Source organism: Myotis myotis, unplaced genomic scaffold (genome assembly GCF_014108235.1).
Source record: "Myotis myotis isolate mMyoMyo1 unplaced genomic scaffold, mMyoMyo1.p scaffold_m19_p_28, whole genome shotgun sequence".
Taxonomy (NCBI): Eukaryota; Metazoa; Chordata; class Mammalia; order Chiroptera; family Vespertilionidae; genus Myotis; species Myotis myotis.
The window spans coordinates 723,630-746,500 of record NW_023416333.1 but is presented as its reverse complement, the minus strand read 5'-3'; the positions used below and the strand labels follow the sequence as shown (position 1 = coordinate 746,500).

At 43.6% G+C, this 22,871-nt stretch overlaps 2 protein-coding genes across 1 annotated transcript in view; both read left to right on the top strand.

Annotated features, from left to right (window-relative positions):
- LOC118649174 (zinc finger protein 239-like) overlaps positions 1–22,871 on the top strand; it is a 219,845-nt gene that overhangs the window by 55,474 nt on the left and 141,500 nt on the right.
- Positions 1–22,871, top strand: part of LOC118649167 (zinc finger protein 91-like) — a 29,370-nt gene that overhangs the window by 300 nt on the left and 6,199 nt on the right. The window contains exons 2-4 of the mRNA XM_036295975.1: positions 1,163–1,227; positions 2,156–3,200; positions 3,823–3,949. Of these exons, the coding sequence (XP_036151868.1) occupies positions 3,186–3,200; positions 3,823–3,949 (142 nt within the window). The 5' untranslated portion in view covers positions 1,163–1,227; positions 2,156–3,185. The remainder of the gene's footprint in view (positions 1–1,162; positions 1,228–2,155; positions 3,201–3,822; positions 3,950–22,871) is intronic.

The following is a 22,871-nucleotide window of genomic DNA, read 5'->3' as shown; positions in this document are numbered from 1 at the left end:
CTGAAAACCGTTCCCGGGGCCGCCGGTGCTCCCCGCGGGGCTGAGAGTCTGGGTCAGGGGGTTCCCGCCCTTTGCGCCCCTCCCCCCGCCCGGCGCTTCCCGCCCAAAGAGCCGGATGGCTCCCGGCCTGGGGGTCTGCACCCCCCTCCTAGGCCCACCCCCATTTAATAAGGGGTCTGCCTGCCCGGGGAGCACAGTGTCCATGGGGGGGGGGGCTTGGGGGAAGGACGCGGTGTCCCCCGAAGAGGCGACCTGCCCGCAGGGAGGGGCTTTGTGGGCGCGGTGACCGCGGGGGGCGGGGACCCAGGCTGGGGGGTCAGGAGAGGGAGTGAGAGACAGACACGTGGGCGGGAGGAAGGGCAGCGAGGGGTCCACAGAGAGGGGCCCATGCGGTGTGTGGGGGGGACTGGACGGCGACGGTAGGAGTGAGGGGGTCACTCGGGAAAGTGGCCTGAGGAGGAAGGAAGTGGAGACACAGGGAGGAGGGGGAGCCCAGCGAGAGGAAGGGGGGCTGAGAGGGAGCGGGTCCTGGTGAGCAGAAGTGGGGTCCGCACAGGAGGAGGCACTTGAGACAGAGACACTGGTTCCGAGGAGAAGAGTTGGGGAGCGAGTGCAGGGACAGAAAGGGGGGCTCAGGGATGAGGGAGCAGAGGGAGCAGCCCTGAGTCAGCAGCTGTGGGAGCCGACAGACAGGAACAGGCAGCAGAGGGGCCACGGGCGTGGGGAGGGGAAGACGCAGACGTGTGTGGAGATGGAGCCTCAGAGACCAGGAGAAAGAGCCCCTGAAGGGAAGTAGGTTTCAGAAGTTTCATGGTCCAGGTGTAGGGACAGACAGAGAGAAAAGGGGAGAGAGAGCAGCGGGGAGGTGGGGGGGGGGGGGGGACACGGGAAAGGACCACAGTGGAGAGAAAGGGAGCAGGAGACAGAGACAGATCCACAAACAGAAATACATAGTAATGGGAGGAGGGGATCCCTAATCTGGGTGAGGGGTGAGCTGATGGGATGTGGATGGTTAAGTTTGATATATTGGCTTGTGGCTCTGTATGTTTAATTTAATAACTAAATTGTTTAAACAGATTTGAATGAGAATTACAAATCTCCCGTTCATAAGGCTTGCAATTGTATAATTATTTGCTTCCATTTGCAACCTTTATTCACACAGAGGGAGATACTCATATGTTCCTGATGGGCCCCTTGTCGTTTTCTGGGAAGGATGGCAAGAAAGAGGTGACCTGGGACAAGAAATGACTGAGTCTGCCCCCACATGATGCTTTATCAAGGAATATTAGACGCATTGATCTTTTTTCTGATTCATGTGTTTGCTTTTTCTATCTCTGATATTTAATTCATGTAAATGGTCATTAACTTCAGAAATCACCACTGGTGACATCTCACACTCACCTCTTATAATTTTTTTCTTAATATAAGCATTCTCTACCTTTTTCAAGCTTTAAACCTAGAAATAATTACAGTAAGCCCTAACTGTTTTGGCTCAGTTGATAGAGCGTCGGCCTGGGGACTCGGGGGTCCCAGGTTCCGATTCTGGTCAAGGGCATGTACCTTGGTTGCAGGCACATACCCAGTGGGGAGTGTGCAGGAGGCAGCTGATGGATGTTTCTCTCTCATCGAGGTTTCTAACTATCTCTCTCCCTTCCTCTCTGTAAAGATTCAGTAACATATATTTTTTTAAAAAAAAAGAAATAATTACATTAAAAAGAAACAACCCTATTTGTTTTTTTTGTGTATTTTTTTTACAGACATTTCTTTTTTTTTTTTTAAATATATTTTATTGATTTTTTACAGAAAGGAAGGGAGAGAGATAGAGAGTTAGAAACATCGATCAGCTGCCTCCTGCACATCTCCTACTGGGGATGTGCCCACAACCCAGGTACATGCCCTTGACCGGAATCGAACCTGGGACCCTTCAGTCCGCAGGCCGACGCTCTATCCACTGAGCCAAACCGGTTTCGGCCCTATTTGTTTTTGGTTTTCAATATATTGTGTGTAGTTAAGATACTGAGCTCTGCATCCTTCCTACTGTCTATCATACTTTGAGGCATCCATTGGCACTTAGTAACATGAGGCGATTTCAGTGTGCACTTGGTAAGGATGTCAGTGACCTTTTTTAAAAAATATGTATTTTTATTGATTTCAGAGAGAAGAAGGGATAGGGAGAGAGATATTGAAACCTCAATGATAAGAGAGAATCACTGATTACCTGCCTCCTGCACGCCCTCTACTAGGAATGGATCTGGAAACCCTTGCATGTGCCCTTGACCAGAATTGAACCTGAGACCCTTCACTCTGAAGGCGGACAATCTCGCCTTTGAGTGAAACCTGATAGAGCATAATATCAATGATCTCAACAGTCAGAAGCTAGTTCTGTGAGTTGGTTCAATGTTCAGCACCTCTTTCCTTCCCTTCATGTGATTTGTTGAATTAGTGTCTGTGAGCCACAAGGGAACTGTTCCCCTAAGTCCCTCTTGTCCATTCTCTGAAACTCTTGAAGGATGGAGTGGATTGAACTGGAACTTGGTTCCCACAGAGCACATCTATTCATGGTGAAGTCATTTGATGAGCATATTTCAATAGATAACTTTCCCTAAAGGCTTTAGCATGAAGATCTATGCTCCGTAATTTCCTGGGAAAAGAGGAAGGAAATCTGCCTGGGAAACCTGCAGGTGTACAACTTCCCGCTTCACCTCCTCCCGCAACCCAGAGGTCTCAGGGGTGCTGGGTGTGATGTCTGATACCCAGCGCTACTGAAAAACAGCTCTGGGGAGCCTTGCAGGCCCCAAGAGAGAACTAGTTAAAGATGCCATGTCATGGGCCCGAGTGCAGGCTTTTACAGGGGTATTGTGTTGCCTTTGGGCGTGGAGCCGAGCTGTACATGCTCTCATTGCTGTAGGAGTTTGTGGAAGTCTTTGGAAGGACAGATACATGAAGATGGAAAAAAAAAACCTCACAGTGTGGTCTCCATGTAGGAGCTCATTGTTCCTCACTCTCTCCTGTGACAAAGGACAGGAGGGCGTGGCCTTTTCCTAATTTTCAGGTCCTCATGACTGTGAGTGTGAGCTGAGCTGATTAACAGGCTGTGCGATCTCCTTTGGAGGCACATTCTGTGACTCCTCAACATATTGTCACCTGAGGAAACAACCCAGACCCCCGATCAGGACCAGGACCAAATGGCTCCTTCTCAGGTAAAAGAATGGTCCTGTCTCAGAGGCTACGTTTCCTTTTCCTTGAACATCTGTTGATATATTTCTCTTTCCCTTCCCACGCCTGTGTCCCATCTGCCCGTTACACTCTGTCCTGTTACCCACAGCTGGATGACTCAGTGCTGCTTCTCCTTCTGCTCCATCATCCCTAAACCCCCTTTCTGTTCCTGCACTCGCTCTTCCCACTTCTTCTCTGAACCAGTCTCGCTATCTGAAGTACCTCCCCTTTTGCCCCCACTTCTGTTCACCAGAACCCCTCTTCCACTCAGCTCCCCTTCATCTCTCTAGGGCTCCTTCCTCTCCTCCATATTTCTCTACTTCTGATGTTCTTGTTTTTCCAGGTCGTTTTTCTTATTTCTTTCCTTTTTTCTTATGATAGTCAGTGTCAGCAGTTTCTATATTTCCCTCTTTCTTTTTAAAAATATGTTTTATTGATTTCAGAATGGAAAGGAGAGGGAGAGACAGATAAAAACATAAGTGATCAGAGAGAATCATTGATCAGCTGCCTCCTGCACACCACCCACTGGGGATCCAGTATGAAACCTGGAGTGTGACATTATGAACTGTTCTTGTGACCTCTTAGTAAATATCTCTTTTCTTTCAGGGACCGCTGACCTTCAGGGATGTGGCCATAGATTTCTCTCAGGAGGAGTGGGAATGCCTGGACCCAGCTCAGCAGAAATTGTACCTGGATGTGATGTTGGAGAACTACAGCAACCTGGTCTCCGTGGGTGAGGATGACTTCCTTCCTGAGTTCCTACTCCATCCATCCACAGGGTTTTGTTTCCTTTATTACTTTAACATCTCTGTTGGGGCTTCTGCTTTCTATGGTGGATTCTTGCTTTCAAGGGACAAATTGGGCACTAGCTGATTTGGCTCATATGATAGATTACTAGTCTGCAGACTGAAAGGTCCCAGTTTAATTCTGGTCAAGGCCAATGCCTGGGTTGTTGGCTCACTCCATTTTCTTTTCTTTTTTTATTTTTTAAGATTTAGTTGATTTCTGGGAGGAAGGGAGAGTGAGAGAGACATAAAAACTTCAGCTGGGCATTGACTGATTTTTGTGTGTGTGCCCTGACCATATGGGTGAGTATAACTTCTTGAATTTGTGTTCTCTGTATAAATCGTTGGATATGGAATCATTGTGTTACCTGGTACTTGTTTGTAAATATTGGAAAACCCTCCATTGTGTTTTGTTAGTGGCTGCACCAGTGTTTTTATAATCTTGCTGACAGTGTATGAATGTTCTCATTTCTCCACTTCATTGGTAATACTTGTTGTTTTTTGATTTATGGATGATTGGCATCCTGTTAGCTATTTGGTGGTATTTCATGGTGGTGTCTATTTGCATTTCTCTGATGATGAATGAGTTGAACATAATTTAATAAGTCTATTGTGCATTTTTATGTCCTGTTTGGGAAATGTATATTGAGGTCCCCTGCCCATTTTTTTTAATACGTTTTATTGAGTTTTTACAGAGATGAAGGGAGGGGGATAGTTAGAAACATTTATGGGAGGGAAACATCAATCAGCTGCCTCCTGCACACCCTACTGGGGATGTGCCCATAACCAAGGTATATGCCCTTGACTGGAATCAAACCTGGGACCTTTCAGTCTGCAGGCCAGCGCTCCATCCTCTGAGCCAAACCAGTTAGGGCCCCCTGCCCATTTTTCAATCATACTGTCTTGTTGATGTTAAGTTGGTGTGAGTGCCTTATATATATGGGATCTTTAGTTTTTGAGGATGTAACATTGCTGGGCTTTTGTTGTTGTTGTTGTTACTTGGTATTTGGTATGCCAAACTTATTTTTCTATAGTTTCATTTCTTTATTTTTTAGCTTCTTTGTTATGCCTAGGAAGATACATCCAAACCAGTAATTTTAAGAGTGATGTCAGGCAAGGTTCATTGACTCTGCTTTCTTCCTGTGTTTTCATGGTGTCAGATCTTCTATTTTAGTTGTTAATTCATGCTGAGTTCATTTTGGTTCATGGCCTATGAACAGGGTCTAGTTTTAGTATTTTTCCATATATCTGTCCCAGTTTTCTCTCACTACTTGCTGAAGAATCTGTCTTTACCTATTTTGTATTCTTGCCTTATGTCTCATAAATTAGTTGACCATATAGCTTTGGACATTTTGAAAATTGTGTTACTTCTTTTTTCATGTTGACTTGCAGAAGGTCTCTATATATTATAGATATTAAGTACTTATTAGATAATATGCTTTGCAGACAGTTTTTCTCATTTCACAGCTTGTATTTTGAACGCAGTGAAAATTTGCTTTATTGTGAAGTTATTTTTATATGGGATGTAATGCCTTTTTACTATTTTCTTTTGTTTACCTTTCCATTTAGTACTATAATAAAAAATTAAATATCATAAAAACTTTCTATATGACCTAGCCGTATTGGCTCAGTGGATAGAGTGTCAACCTGTGGACTGAAGAGTCCTGGGTTCAGTTCCAATCAAGGTTGCATGAGCAGGTTGCAGGCTCCTTCCCAGTAGGGGCCATGCAGGAGACAGCCAATCAATGAATCTCTTAATGTTTCTCTCTCTCTCTCTCTCTCTCTCTCTCTCTCTCCCTCTCCTCCCTTCCTCTCTGAAATCAATAAAAATGTATTTTAGCCCTAACTGGTTTGGCTCAGTGGATAGAGCGTTGGCCTATGGACTGAAGGGTCCCAGGTTTGATTCTGGTCAAGGGCATGTACTTTGGTTGCAGGCACATCCCCAGTAGGGGGCGTGCAGGAGGTAGCTGATCGATGTTTCTGTCTCATCGATGTTTCTAACTCTCTATCCCTCTCCCTTCCTCTCTGTAAAAAATCAATAAAATATATTTTTTTAAATGTATTTTAAAACAAAAACTTTTCTATAACTCCTCTTTTAATAGATTGAGCTTTTTTAACTTTATGTTTCAATTATTCATTTAGGTTTAGTATTTGTGTATGGTTTTTAATAACAGTCCAACTTCACTCATTCCTTTACACGTAGACATCTAAGTATCTCAACACTGTTTGTATATGTGAGAATATCCTTTACTTCTTTGGTGGTATTGTTATATTGTAAATCAGTGATCTAGACAGAAAATGCCTTAATCAATTAGTGAGCCAAATTTTGGAGCCTTCATTACACTAGTGGTCTCAGAGGAGTAACCTCCCGAATATGAGCAAAAACGTGGAGGAAACTTTCCCTTTTTATATCTTTCCAGCCCTTTGTCTCCCAAATAAGGGTTTTTCCTGACCTTCTGTAGGCTTTACAAAGAGCTCTATGTAAGTTATTTTTTCAAGCAGCTTGTAACCTTGAGCACAGTACATTTCAGATAACTAACACACACGGCAGAAGCGGCAACAGAGCAGCTTGCAAGGTCAGATAGTTGAACTTATTTTCCCTATTACTCAAGCAAGCAAGTGTTTACAGAAGCCAAAATAGTGCGGTTAAAATTTCAAATAGCAGTTTTTACAGAATAGAGATATGGTAGCAAGATGGAGTGCCTATGTGTCATTACCCACTGGTTTTATGTTCATGAGTCACATCATTGACTTGTGGGTCATTGTTGGGGAGGGGATTAAATCGACCCCCAAGGACCATGAGCTTGATAAAATTAATTATTTGTTGAATGAAGTTAGTAAACCAGTTTATAAGATAGGGGTCCAGAATGAGGGCAAGGAGTAATAACGTTAAAAGTTCTATAGTAGCAGAAAGGAGTTTAGTTGGCCAGGAGGACCAATTGATATGTCTGTGGTTAGGAGTATACCTTCCCAGTCGGGTTCAGTAAGGATTTCCCCAGTGATACTATTCCTGAGTTCCCAAATCCACCTTTGAGATGGCTTATGGGGATTGTTAACCCATTTAGCTAGAAAATTATTTTTTCCTTTTGCTAGTCCTATAAAGAGAATTAAAAGCACAACACACGTGAAAGTTTTATCTTTAGAGTGTCCGAAGAGTCTTGGACTCTCTATTTTGCCTGTGCTGCTTTAAGGCAGGTGTGATGAACCCACGTTGGGATCCCATCGACCTTGACTGCCCTGAGGGTGGTCAGGATGACGGTGGTATGGTCCTTTCCAGGTAGGAGTCAGTTCTTGGGTGGTAAATTTCTTTACCTAAACTGAGTCACCAGGTTGGAAGGGATGGACCGGATCAGAAGTTTGTACAGGCAGAGCGTCTTGGACATGCTTCTGAACTGCTTTCTGGGTGGACTGTAAAGCCTGTAAGGACTTGAGTAAAGATTGGTTATGGATTTCAGCTTTTGTTTCTTTCCGAAGTCTTAGGAGTATTGGAGGGGGTCTCCCAAACATAATTTCATATGGGGAGAACCCCACTTGGTATGGGGTGCACCTTGCCCTGAGTAGGGCAAAGAGAAGGTGGCTCAATTTTCACCGGTTTCTGAGGTAAATTTGGTGAGGACCTCTTTTAAGGTCCTATTCATGTGCACTACCTGCCCAGAGCTTTGGGGCCAGTAAGCCCAATGTAGTTTCCAATTAATATTTAATATCTTTGCTATGTATTGTGAAATTTTGGCTATAAAAGCGGGTCCATGGTCCAATCCTAAAGTTATTGGTAAGCCAAGCCAAACCTGGGGACTATTTCCTGGAGTAACTTTTGAGCTATAATGGTGGTAGTTTCTGTCCTAGTCGGGTAAGCTTCAACCTATCCTGAGAAGGTGTTTATGAAAACTAGGAGATATTTATACCCTGCTGGCGTGGGCCTGACTTCTGTGCAGTCTATTTCCCAGTGTTCCCCCGGGAGCTTTCCCCGAGCTCAGATTCCCGTTGGGAGTTTCTTACCATGTTTGGCATTCACTTGAGCGCAAGTGATGCATCGGGACACAATGCTGTCTATTATACTATTGAGGCTGGGTATATAGTATCTATCCCTTAAAACTTCAGTAAGCTTCGTATGGCCTAGGTGGGTGGACTGGTGTAACTGATTAACTATTGTCTGTCCTAGAGCCTCAAGAACCAAAAGTCGACTGTCCGGTAAAGTCTATCCTTCCAGGTTCCTGGAGGCCTGCCTCTGTATGGCTAATTTCTCCTCCTTCTCCATATAGGCTGGTGAGGTGGGTAGGTCAGGGTTTGGAAGAGTCACTAGAATCTGTAAAGTTCCCACTGGTTTTAGGGCAGCCTCCCGGTCCGCTTCGTCCATGGCCGGTTCCCCCTTGCTTCTATGGGGTCCCCTTTCCGGTGCCCCTTACAGTGAACTAATGCTACTACCTTGGGTAGCCAGATGGCTTCTAGTAGAGCTAGAATCTCTTCCTTATATTTTATGTCCTTCCCGGCTGAAGTTAAAAGTCCCCTTTCCTTGTAAATAGCACTGTGTATATGAGCCATTGCAAATTCGTACCCGCTATCAGTATAAATCGTTACTGAATTTTCTTTTGGCCACCAGAGAGCCTGAATGAGGCCAATTAACTTGGCCTTCTGTGTCGCTGTCCCTCGAGTGAGTGCCTGAGACCAGACAGTTTGGTCTAAAGCAGCGTTTCTCAACCTGTGTATTGCGACCCGTTTGGGGGTCAAACAACCCTTTCACAGGGGTCGCCTAAGACCATCGGAAAACACATATGTAATTACATATTGTTTTTGTGCTTAATCACTATGCTTTTAATTATGTTCAGTTTGTAACAATGAAAACACTTCCTGCATATCAGATATTTACATCACGATTCATAACAGTAGCAAAATTACAGTGATGAAGTAGCAACGAAAATAATTTTATGGTTGGGGGTCACCACAACATGAGGAACTGTATTAAAGGGTCACGGCATTAGGAAGGTTGAGACCCACTGGTCTAAAGTAACCACCACCGCCCCCGCATTCCTGATTCCTTCCTGGACAAAATTGTTCCTGTCCGTGAACAATACCTCGTCCGGCGATGCCAGTGGGGTGTCATTGAGGTCTGGGCAGGCTGCCTGTACCAAGTCGATGACCTCTAAACAGTCATGTAGAGGTTCTTCAGGGTCATCGTCCAGGAGTAGGCTGGTAAGGTTGATGGCAAGAATCTTGTGGCATCTGATGCAGCGTGGTCGAGTAGAAGAGCCTGAAACTGGGTGACTCGAGCATTTGCTATCCAGTGCTCCGGCGTGCTCCAGAATAAGCCTCAACCGCATGTGGAGTGGTTAGGATCAGTTCCTGCCCTAGGGTTAACTTGTCTGCTTCTTTAACAAGTATAGCTGTGGCTGCTACTGGTCTTTTCCAAGGCCCAAGACTTTGGGTGAGGACCCCTTTCGCTATGCCCCTTGTCTCACATACATAGAGGTGGAAGGGCTTAGTTACATCTGGCAGTGCTAAAGCAGGAGCTGATGTTAGGGCAGGTTTTAATATTTCAAAGGCTTGCTGCTCTGTCTTAAACTACTCCAATGGTTGAGTTCCCCCTGTGCTGGAGTATAAAGGCTTAGCGATCTCTGCAAACCCTGGGATCTATAGGCGGCAGTATCCAACTGTTCCTAGGAACTCTCGTCACTGTCTCTTAATCTTGGGGGTGGGGATTCGTAGGATTGCCTCAACCCGACTGAGAGAAAGAGTCCGCTTGCCTTGACAGATGTTGTACCCCAGCTATGTAACTTTGGGGGTGCAGAGTTGGGCCTTCTTGGCCGATACTCTGTGTCCCAGAGTTTGTAATGTGTTCAGGAGACTTTCAGTGGCCATTTTACACTCAACTTCAGTGTTCATAGGAAGGAGCTGGGAGCTAGAGGGATGCTAAAGAAGGCATCCTCTAGGTCTAAGACAGTTGTCCCAAATAGCTTCTATTTCTTATATATTTAAGGCCCGTCACCTATGTCGAAGTACAGGGGGTTCCCATATAGGTGCTACACCTAAGCGGGACATGCACAGGTGGTCTGGACCATCCGCTTGAGGCTTGTGCCAATACCTTCTGGTCAGACACTTTCACAGAGACAGCACCGAGATCTAAGCTTAGCCGGAGAAATTACACACAAACAGGTTAGATGCAAGCACACAGGGGGTTTATTTACCAGTTCCTGATGGGTCTCAGACGCTGGGAAGGATCCACCCGGCAATACTTGCTGATACACACAAAGGGGTAGACGGTGCTGTTGGCTGCTGGCTCTTTCGTCGATCGACAGTTAATTGGGCAGAGTTTCGTGCTGGGAACCGAGACGTGAGCACACACAGGTCCTCAGGCTCTGGCGACAGAAGAGCTGTGCGTTGCTGGGTCCATCAGACTGTCTGGTTATATACCCCTCTGTAGACGTGGTCTTCGTTGGTGTGTGTGTTATCAGCGGCTGCCATGTGTGGATTCACCCGGGGTCTGTTAATCTATGGGTGTGTACAGGCTTTGGGCATTCCCATCAGATAGGTTGTTTACCAGTACTAGTTGGGTTACAAGGGTGCATTCTTGGGTCTCACACAGTATTCCTATATCTAACATTAGGTACTATAATAATTACTATAACAGTCCACACAGGGTTACATGCTTTAAGTCTTACATTCTAAGGTCCTAACGTTAAGTACCATAATGATTACTATAACAACAGTGTAAAATTTACGCTCCAGCAGGAGGAGGCTCAGGAGAGTGTAAGGGTTAGGGACTGTCAGGTGTATGGTCTCAACTCACTTGTTATTTCCCTTAGGTCCTGCACTTAGGCCGGTAGTCTTTTGTCCCTGGTTTTAGGACTGGGAGTAAGGGGGTGTACCAGGGGGACTGGCAAGGAATAAGAATACCTGCTTCTCCTAGTCTGTGAATGTGTATAGCAATACCCCGCTTAGCCTCTAGGCTCATAGGGTATTGTCTTACCCGAGCCAGTGTTGCGGTGGCCATTAGCTGAACTACGACTGGGGTTTGGTGACTTGCCAGTCCTGGAGGGTTGCTCTCTGCCCATACGGTGGGGAAAAGCTGCTGAAGTCTTTTCAGGTATGCAGAGGGCTCACTGGCGGGTGAAGCTTCTGGAAGCAGTTCTTCCTGTAAAAGATACTCATCTGACAGAGGGCAGGTGAGTAGGATTCTGATAGGAAAAGAACCTTGGGCTGGAAGGTCCACGGTAAGGTGGGCCTCGTCCCCTTCGAACAAGTTGGTGGCTTGTAGCTTTTGTAGGAGGTCTCGTCCTAATAAGGGGTAGGGACAGTCTGGCTTGACTAGGAATGAATGGGTTACAGTGCTTTTCCCAAGATCTACTGTCCTTTTTTTGAAGTCCACGGGCAGAGAGTTGACTTTCCCGTGTGGCCCACTGAATGCAAGTTTTCTTGGTTGTTATTGGTCCTAGTAGGGGTCCTCAAACTACGGCCCGCGGGCCACATGCCAATACAAATATTGTATTTTTTACTTCAAAATAAGATATGTGCAGTGGCATAGGAATTTGTTCATAGTTTTTTTTTAAACTATAGTCCAGCCCTCCAACGGTCTGAGGGACAGTGAACTGGCCCCCTGTTTAAAAAGTTTGAGGACCCCTGGTCCTATAGGCTCTGTTAGGACTGAATAGGTGGCACTAGTGACTAGTATCTGCTAGGAAGCTAATAGGCTTGCCCCCTATCTATAATGTCACCCTGGGCTCCTGGGCCTGAGCGGGAGGGAGCCCCGGCCCCTTCAATCCTCCTCTAGATATAGGACCCTCGGGGCCTGAGACTGCTTTTTCCTGTCCCCATGGGATCGGTCAGTGGTCAGTCGGGCAGTCTCTCTTCAAGTGTCCATCTTTTTTACAATAGGCACGCTGGTTTTTCCCTCACGGGGGTCTGCTTCCCTGCTCTTGGTCTTTTTGTGAACACTTTTCCTCTGGGGGCTTATTTCTTTTAGAGCTGCTACAACTGTCCTCGCTAGTATTTTGTCCTGTTTCTCCCCTGGGCAGTCTCTGTTGTTGAATACTTTTCAGGCTACTTCAATTAATTGAGACCAATTTATGCCCTGCAATCTCTCTAATTTTTGAAGCTTCCTTCTTATATCTAAAGTAGACTGGGTTACAAAGGCTTAATGAGTGCCTGTTGGTTTTCTGGAGCTTCTGGGACTGGGTCAATGGGAGTGTAAACTCTGTGAGCCTCACAGAGGCACTCCAGAAAAGCCGCGGTCGATTCCTGGGCCTCCTGAATGACTTCAGTGACTTTTGATAAAGTTATAGGCTTCTGGGCTGCTGCCTTTATGCCTGATAGGAGAACATGATGAAAAGTGTCCAGGGAAGCCCTTCCTCAGCCATAAACAAGTCCTTGCTATTATTTTAGGGAGAAAGAATAGAAATATAGGATGACCAAGCCTATATCTTTAGTGATTTGTTTACTCTGGAACTTTGTTGGGGAGGGAACTTAATTTCTTTCTTTCCTGAATCCGAGGTGCTAGCCTGTTTGAATAACAAATAAGTGTCCCAGGTCAGAAACCTTTCTACCTTTTTTTTTTTTTTTTTTTTTAGCTCCTCAGTTAGGAAGTGAAAAAGCACTTCTGTCAGGACTGAGAACTGCTGCACGCCCAGCTGGTTTAGCTGCTGCATGTAGCCGCCCATAGCCACCCCCCCCCCCCCCCCCAACAGGCCCTGCATGCAATGTAGGCGGCCTATGGTGTCCTCCTGGCCCGCAGACTCATAGCTTCCGCCATCTCTTCCCGCTTCCTCCTCCTGGCTCTTCTGTAACCCTACTTTCCCTATGGCCCCCACCGCCTCTTCTGTAACCCTACTTTCCCTATGGCCCCCACCACCTCGCTCCTCCCCCTGATGCCGCCCCCACCCCGAGTAGTGGACACACGCAAACTCCAGGTTGCAGGTGGTGAAAAGGTGGAGCCTGTACCCCTTCCTGAGGTGGTTGGGGCACTCGGGAAGAGGCTGTTATAAGGGCTGAGGTGGAACCTGGGGGTTTATGGGGAGGTAGGTCTGCAAAAGGCGTCCCCCCTTTCTGCACTCCCTTTGGGGACGGCTACTAATATTTGGACCCCAATCTGTAGAGCACAATTCTTTAACCATGGTGGGGGATTCTGAACTAAATCTAACTATTTAGCTATGTAGAAAAATTGATTCGGGTGCCCAGGGTCCCTCATGACTACGTTCCAGATAGTTTTGGTGATGAAAGGTTCAAAAGATCCTGTGTCTGGCCAGCCCATGCCGAATTTGGGCCACGCTGACCCGCACAAAGTCCTTAACCTTCCCTGCTCTCCCTGTCCTGGCCCACTGGCCTGTATTATCTAATTAATTTTCTTCTAATAATTCTCTCCCCCTTTTTATTGTATATATAACCCTTATAAATTTTATACTTCTAAATTAGCCTTTAAACCTTCTTTCTGTGTCCTTTAAAAATGTATAACTATGCCTTAAACCTTTTACCAAGGATTTTTATTTTAATATTTTTTCTTTGTTATATTTTTAGTAACTTGTACTGGCCTTTTCTTTCCTGACTGCAGAATTAATCCTTTTTAATCTGGCCAATAAAATATTATATTCCAGCGTTTCCCTGCTGAACATTTCGATACAGCCTAAGAAATACCTAGTAACCCTTCAGTGCCAGGCTTGGAGACAGAAACCTTTTGCTTCTCATTTTCTGTTTTTATCTTTTCCCCCTCTTCCCCTCCACTTCTGTATTAACCAGTTATTTTGTCCTTGACAGGGGGAGATAAGAACCTGTTATTTACAGGCAAGCAATACATTAGCTAGTGGTTCTTTGTTTAAATCTCCCTGAGATTTTTAAAAATTATATATATTTTATTGATTTTTTTTTTGCAGAGAGGAAGGGAGAAGGAGAGGGAAAGAGAGTTAGAAACAGCGATGAGAGAGAAACATCAATTCAGCTGCTTCCTGCACACTCCCTACTGGGGATGTGCCCACAACCAAGGTACATGTCCCGGACTGGAATCGAACCTGGGACCCTTGAGTCCACAGGCCGACGCTCTATCCACTGAGCCAAACCAGTCAGGGCTCCCTGAGATTTTTTATGACTCTTTTATAACTTTTATGTAAATAGTTAACTTTAGAATTTTAAAATTTTAACTCAGCACAGAAAATCATAAACCAGGAAAGAGCATATTAAAGTCTCTACTTTACAGATATAGCAAGAAATTTTATTAGCTAAGAGTTTTCTCGTGGGCTAATACTTTAAAAGATTCTTGGGAGCTGCTGGAATGTCATCCTGCAATTTCTTTTATAGCTCAGCACTACTATATAAATGGGCTTTGCCCTAAAATGGGGCTTGCCCCAAACAAATTAAACAAAGAGACAAAAACATCAACAAATACTCTTATGTTTGCAGCCAGACTGCATAATCCTTCTCAGTTCACAAAAGCTCACAAGAGCACAGGGCAACACAAAGTAGCTTTCACTTTACTCAGGCTCTCATATTTATTCTCTTTCAGCAGACATTCACTCGGGAGTTAAACAGATAAAGAAAACACTGCCCAACGAGAACAAATGGGGGGGGGGGGGGGCTTAGCAAGAACAGACGTGGGGGCCCTCCCTGAACCCACACCCCAAGAACATGATTCTCGACTGACGTCTTGGTGAGAATCTACCGGAGAAGGTACCCTGCGTCCAGTCCTACTTCTCGGTAATAAAATGACCGGTCACAAGCAAGCAAGCAAAAAAGTGAACTCGAATACACTTAATCGAATTCACTTATCTCCAGAGGTTTTCTGGTGACTCAGAAAGGATCCAGGGGCATGTCAGGTGTCCTCCCTCTGGCTGCCAAGACCATTTATTGATATCTCTGGGGCCCTGGGACTTCATCGGGTTGCGCCTCCCCTAGAGATTCTCAGAGCTTGGCAGCCAGGCTGGAGAAGGCTGTCCGCCCACGATGTCTGAGGCCAAGTGCCATTAGCCAAATTCTTGCTGGAGCCTCCACATCTTATGTTATAAATCAGTGAGCTAGACAAAAGATGCCTTATAATCAATTAGTGAGCTGAATTTTGGAGCCTTTATAACGCTAGCAGTCTCAGAGGAGTAACCTCCTGAATATGAGCAAAAACGTGGAGGAAGCTTTCCCTTTTTATATCTTTCCAGCCCTTTGTCTCCCAAATAAGGGTTTTTCCTGACCTTCTCTAGACTTTACAAAGAGCTCTATGTAAGTTACTTTTGCAGGCAAATTGTAACCTTGAGCACAGTACAGATAACTAACAAACACCTAGCAGAAACAGCAACAGAGCAGCTTGCAAGGTCAGATAGTTGAACTTATTTTCCCTGTTATTCAAGCAAGAAAGTGTGTACAGAAGACAAAATAGCAGGGTTAAAATTTCAAACAGCAGTTTTTACAGAACTGATTACAGTAGCAAGATGCAGTGTCTATGCCTCAGTATAGGCACTCTTGTAGATTATTTTGCCTCATGCATGAGAAGTTGTAAGTAGGTTCTTTATTCTACAGTGCTTCTTTTTTGTAGTTGTTAATCCTCACATGAGCACATTTTTTCCATTGCTTTTCAGAGAGTGGAAGAGTGGGAGGAAGGAGGAGGGGGAGAGAGGGAAATATCGATATGAGAGAGACACTTATGCTCCTGCCTCAACCCAGGTGGGGTGGGAATTTGGAACCAAGGTATGTGTCCTTTAAGGGGAATTGAACCTGCCACCCTTAAGTGCACAGTATGATGCTCTAACCCGGAGCCACACTGGCCAGGGCCTACCATGCTCTTTATTTACCTCCGTCTTTTTTTTTTAAAATATATTTTATTGATATTTTACAGAGAGGGAGGGAGAAGGATAGAGAGTTAGAAACATGGATGAGAGAGAAACATCGATCAGCTTCCTCCTGTACACACCCTACTGGGGATGTGCAGGCAACCAAGGTACATGCCCTTGACTGGAATCAAACCTGGGACCCTTTAAGCCTCAGGCAAATGCAATATCCACTGAGCCAAACCGGTCAGGACTTTACCTCTATCTTAAAGTGTAGATGATACTTTTAGATAACACCAGTTTTGAAATGTTTTTTTAAATCAGGAAGCATGATGCCTTTAAGGTTATACTGTCTCTCCCATGTTTGTTTTGGTTCCCTGTGTCATTTCATATCAATTTTAGGATGAGGTTTGCTAATTTTGTGAACAGTGTCATTGGGACGTGGATAATGACTACTTTGAATGTTTATGTCAACCTTGCATACTCGTACAGCTTATACCAGTGGTTCTAAACCTGTGGGTCGCGACCCCTTTGGAGGTCGAACGACCCTTTCACAGGGGTAGCCTAAGACCATCGGAAAACACATATATAATTACATATTGTTTTTGTGATTAATCACTATGCTTTAATTATGTTCAATTTGTAACAATGAAAATATATCCTGCATATCAGATATTTACATCACGATTCATAACAGTAGCAAAATTACAGTGATTAAGTAGCAACAAAAATAATTTTATGGTTGGAGGTCACCACAACATGAGGAACTGTATTAAAGGGTCGCGGCATTAGGAAGGTTGAGAACCACTGGCTTATACTGTTTGCATTCCAATTTAAGGTCATTGCACGTGTGGTTCATTTATTGAGTTCTTATGTAATTACAGCCAACACTACTTTATTTTTATTGATTTTAGAAGAAGAGAGCAATGGTGGGTTGGGAGAGAGAGAGAGGGAGGGGGGGAGAGATACATTTATTTCACCACTTAGTTATGCATTCATGGTGACTTTTTTAGTGACCTGAGAAAAGATCAAAGCTGCAGTGTTTTGGTATCAGGACCACACTCTAAACAACTGAGATACCCGGGCAAGGCGAGAATGTCCTTTTCTTATGTGTGGTATAAGCACCCTTGTTGAAGATCTTTAGACCCTATCCAGGAGAATGTCTATGTAGACCTTTTTTTTTTTTAAAATTAATTAAATCTTTATTGTTCAGATTATTACATTTGTTCCTCTTTTTTCCCCCCATATCTCCCCTCCACCCAGCTCCCACCCCACCCTCCTCCCTCACTCCCCATCCACTGTCCTCATCCATAGGTGCACGATTTTTGTCCAGTCTCTTCCCGCATCCCCCTCACCCCTTTCCCCCCCAAGAATAGCCAGTTCATTCCCTTTCTATGCCCCTGATTCTATGATAATCACCAGTTCATTCTGTTCATCAGATTATTCACTTGATTTTCAGATTCACTTGTTGATAGATGTGTATTTGTTGTTCATAATTTGTATCTTTACCTTTTTCTTCTTCTTCCTCTTCTTAAAGGATACCTTTCAGCATATCATATAATACTGGTTTGGTGCTGATGAACTCCTTTAGCTTTTTCTTATCTGTGAAGCTCTTTTTTTTTTTTTATTGATTTTTTACAGAGAGGAAGGGAGAGAGATAGAGAGTTAGAAACATCAATCAGCTGCCTCCTGCACATCTCCCACTGGGGATGTGCCCGCAACCCAGGCACACGCCCCTGACCGGAATCGAACCTGGGGCCCTTCAGTCCGCAGGCCGACGCTCTATCCACTGAGCCAAACCAGTTTCGGCAATCTGTGAAGCTCTTTATCTGACCTTCACTTCTGAATGATAGCTTTGCTGGATAAAGTAATCTTGGTTGTAGGTTCTTGGCATTCATTACTTTGAATATTTCTTGCCACTCCCTTCTGGCCTGCAAAGTTTCTGTTGAGAAATCAGCTGACAGTCGTATGGGTACTCCCTTGTAGGTAACTGACTTTCGTTTTCTTGCTGCTTTTAGGATACTCTCTTTGTCTTTTGCTCTTGGCATTTTACTTACGATGTGTCTTGGTGTGGTCCTCTTTGATTCCTTTTGTTTGGGGTTCTCTGCGCTTCCTGGACTTGTAAGTCTATTTCTTTCACCAGGTAGGGGAAGTTTTCTGTCATTATTTCTTCAAATAGGTTTTCAATATCTTGCTCTCTATCTTCTTGTGGCACCTCTATAATTTGGATGTTGGTACGCTTGAAGCTGTCCCAGAGGCTCCTTACACTATCTTCGTATTTTTGGATTCTTTTTTCATCTTGCTTTTCTGGTTGGGTGTTTTTTGCTTCTTCATATTTCAAATCGTTGACTTGATTCTTGCAATCCTCTAGTCTGCTTTTGGGGAGTCTGTATAATATTCTTTATTTCAGTCAGTGTATGCTTAATTTCTAGTTGGTCCTTTATCACAACCTCGAGGGTCTCATTAGATTTCTTGTACATCTCATTAAGTTTAATGGCAGTTTCTAGAAAATTCTTGAAAAACCGTAAAAGTGTGGTTTTGAATGCTATATCCAGTAGTTTGCTTTCCTCCATTTCTGTCATTTGTGTCCTTTTTCTTTGTCTCCGCATTTTTTATGCTTCCTTGTGTTGATAAAGTGGTTTTCTGTGCTGAGTGTCCTCTAGGGCCCAGTGGTTCAGCCTCCCCAATTACCTGAGGAGGACAATCTTGGTGCACCCCCTTGTGGTCTTTGTGCACAGTCATGTTGTAGTTAAGCCTTGATTGTTGTAGTTATCACTGGGAGGAATTGACCTCCAGGCCAGTTGGCTGTGAGAATCAGCTGTGTCTGCAGTGGGAGAACTTCTGTGCTGGAGACACCCCTCTGGGACAAGACTTGCTTCGATGGGGCTTTAGTGCTCACCGAGTCTGCCCCCTGAGTGTGTCCTTTATGGTTCCACGGAGCTGCAAACTGGATGGTCCCACTATGACGTCTGGGCTTCCTGGCTCCTGGATCTCTAGGGAGGTGCTAATCTCGCCTATACCTGAGGGTATCCAGCAAAAGCTTCCCTGCAGGGCTTGGGTGGGGCGGGTCCCACGGGACCAACAGGGTGGGGCTAGCAGTTATGGCTGCTCTCAGTCCTGCCCTCAGAAGCTCTGCTTCTCAGTGTCCTGGTAATCGCTGCAAGCCCCTCGGATAGAAAAATGCCCTCGAGTTCCGACCAATGCCAGACAGTCCCGCTTCTCCCATATGAGTCTGGGTACCTAGAGACTCGCTCAGAACTGGAGCTCAGAGCCTGATACTCCCTCCTGATTGTAAATGACAAACGCGCCCTCAGCCGCCAGCCCACTCCACATGCACCTCCGCACCTTAGTATTTTACTTCCGTACTGCGCCTCCTCTGAGTCTCGGTATGCTTTTCTCTTTCCTTCTAGTTGTAGAATTTCCACTCAGCTAGCCTTCCTGTGGTTCTGGATGATGTCCATTCCGTCTTATAGTTGTATTTTTGAAGTGGTTGTTCGAGGCAGCAATCTCCGGTGTTTACCTATTCCGCCATCTTGGTTTCTCCTATGTAGGCCTTTTATTCTATCTTGCTTCATTATTTCTTGTAATGTCTATCACGGGTTTTTTATTTCTTTGTTTGTTTACAGTTTTTTGTTTTTTTTATTGATTTCAGAGAGGAAGGGAGAGGGAGAGATATTTAGAAACATCAATGAGGAGAGAGAATCACTGATAGGCTTCCTCTTACATGTCCCCAACTGGGGATCAAATCTGCAACCCGGGCATGTGCCCTTGACAGGAATCAAACCTGGGGCCTTTCAGGTCACAGTTCGGTGCTTTATCCACTGACCCAAACCGGCTAGGGCTGTATTATAGTTTTTGATTACAGAAGCTTTGAAGTATGTTTTAAAATCAGGAAGCCTGAAGCCTTTAATTTCATATATTCTTTTCTTGATTGACTCGGTTACATGGAGTCCTGTGACATTAATATTAATTTTAGAAAGAGCTTTTCTATTTCCACCAGAAGTGTCATTGGGACTTTGATAGGGACTGCTTTGAATGTCTAGGTCACTTTGGGTACCAATGACAGCTGATACTGTTAGCATTACAAAGTAATATCATGGAATGTGTTTTCCAACTTACTGATTTGTTCTTTGATTACAGCCGTCAATGTGTGTGTATATATTTTCTTTTGTTGATCCAACATAATTCTTTTTTTCATTGAGTTTTAAGGAGAGTGGGAGGGAGAGAGGGGTAGAAACAGAGATAGAGAATAAAATAACGATGTGAGAGAGACACATAGTTTGTTTCGCTTCTTACACGTCCCAAACAAGGTTGAAATCGAACCTGCAATCATTTGGTGGAGGGCAGGGCCCCATGCTTAACTACTGAGACACACTGCAGAGGGCAGTCAGTAGTATTTTATACTTTACAGCATAGAAGTCATGCACCTTCTTAGGAAGTACCCTTAATATTTTATTTTCCATTATGCTGGTAATCTTGTAAATTCATATTTAATTTGTTATTCTGTATTAATTTCTGTTCCTGTACAGGGACACAGCTAACTTCATTGGTTGGTGTTATATACCATGTTTTGAGAAATGAGTTATATATATCTATATATCTCTATATAAATATGTATATATATTTCTATTTTTTGTTGTCACCATGGAACAACTTAAAATACCTTTTTTTAAAAATATATATTTTATTGCCCTAACCAGTTTGGCTCAGTGGATAGAGCGTCGGCCTGCAGACTCAAGGGTCCCAGGTTCGATTCCGGTCAAGAGCATGTTCCTATTTGCGGGCACAACCCCGGTGGGGACTGTGCAGGAGGCAGCTGACCGATGTATCTCTCTCATCGATGTTTCTTACTCTTTATCCCTCTCCCTTCCTCTCTGTAAAAAAATCAATAAAATAAAAAAATGTATATATATAATATATATATTTTTTTATTGATTTTTTACAATATAATCTTAAATCTTAAAATATATTGTAATCTTATCTTACAACATATTTTAAATCTTAAAATATCTTAAGATTATAACAATGTGCCGAACCCGGTTGCTCAATGGATAGAGCGTCGGCCTGCGGACTGAAAGGTCCCAGGTATGATTCCGGTCAAGGGCATGTACCTTGGTTGCGGGCACATCCCCAGTAGGAGGTGTGCAGGAGGCAGCTGATTGATGTTTCTCTCTCATCGATGTTTCTAACTATCTCCCTTCCTCTCTGTAAAAAATCAATAAAATATATTTTTTTAACAAAATTATAACAATGTACCTTAATCCATAGTGTCAGTTTCATACAGAATCTCTGCTGGTTGTCATTGCTACCCATGAACCCACATAAGTTGATATCACATTATCTTTAATGTTGTTTGTCTAATAGAAGAGATTTAAGATTTTATTCCTTTTATTTTTTCTTTAAAAATGCATTTTTAAAAATATATTGATTGACCGCCTCCTGTACACCCCATTTGGGGAAGGAGCCCACAATATAGGCATGTGCCCTGACCAGAAATCAACCTGTGACCTCCTGGTTCATAGATAAACGCTTAACTACAGAGCTACTCAGGTCGGACAGTTCCTTTTATTTTCTAAACTTCCACAAGAAATCAAAGTGATATGTGTTTCTTTAATAGAACACCACAAATTTTCATATTTCTGTACATTTTCACATACATGGTATCTTTATATGTTCATATGTTAGTGTTGTGTATAATTTTAAAATTACCTCCAGAAGTATATTTCTAAAAGACTTGTTATAGGGCAGGTCTAATGATGAGATGGTCTCATTATGAGAAAGTTTTGGAGCTGGAAATGTTTTTTCCTCTCCATTGTTTACCATCTGTTCTCTCAATATTCTTTTTTTAAAAAATATATATTTTATTGGTTTTTTACAGAGAGGGAGGGAGAGAGATAGAGAGCCAGAAACATCGATGAGAGAGAAACATCGATCAGCTGCCTCCTGCACAGCTCCCACTGGGGATGTTCCTCAACCAAGGTACATGCCCTTGACCGGAATGAAACTGGGACCCTTCAGTCCTCAGGCCAACGCTCTATCCACTGAGCCAAACTGGTTAGGGCTCAATATTCTTGTTGGATGGTTTATGTTCATTTATCAGTTCCAAGTTTTATATCATGCTCTTTTTCCCACAATATTTTTTGGCTTAGAAACCCCCTAAAGATCTTAGAGGAGCTGTCTTTTCCATGAGGAGTTATTTTTTATATGTTTTTAGATAGTATTCTGGGATTCTTCATATTTTCATTGTTTTTTATTTGTTATCATGTTTATATTCATTCCACATAGAATTCACTGAGCTGCTTGCATTTGTATGTCGCTTTCTCTAATTGTCAGGGTCTTAATTAATTTTTTATATAAGCTACCTTCTCCTTTTTACTATTCTGTCTCTACGGGGTCCCCTCGGTGGTCTATTTCTTAATATCTTAGGAGTTCCTTAAATTCTCTTCACATTTCCATGTGTTTGCTTCTCTGAGTCAAAATGTTAGTGAATTAAAATTTTAATGATTTATGTACAAATTCTTTGATTATTTAATTATTATTTTAAAAATGTATCTTTATTGATTTCAGAGAGGAATGGAGAGGGAAAGAGAGAGAGAGAAACATCAGTGAAGAGAGAATCATCGATCGGCTGCTTCCTGTATGATCGGGGATCGAGCCTTCAACTCAGGCCTGTGCCCTGATGTGGAACCAAACCGTAACCTCCTAGTTCATAGATTGAAGCTCAACTGCTGAGCCACCACTGCCAGGCAAATTCTTTGATGTTCTGAGTTTATCACGTCTTTCATTCATGATTCTACTGTATTTTTTAATTCAGGTATTATGTATTTCAATTTCCCCTTTTGGTGAGGTATTTATAAACTATTTTCTCATTATATATATTTTTTTTATTACATACTATTTTGGTGACTTTTCCATTCTTTTTGAGGTAATTAACATATTTCCATTAATGTAGTGCCAGTTTGATTACATTTATTTTGTTTTTCGGAGGGTACACTTTTTCTGTTTTTTTCTTTTCTTTTCATGACTGATATCTTTTGTTGAGATTCCTGAATTGTAAACACAGGCTTTTGAACATGCTTTCTATAAGAGAAAACTACTAGCCATCTGTGGAACATATTCTACTTTCAGTCAGTACTGTTTT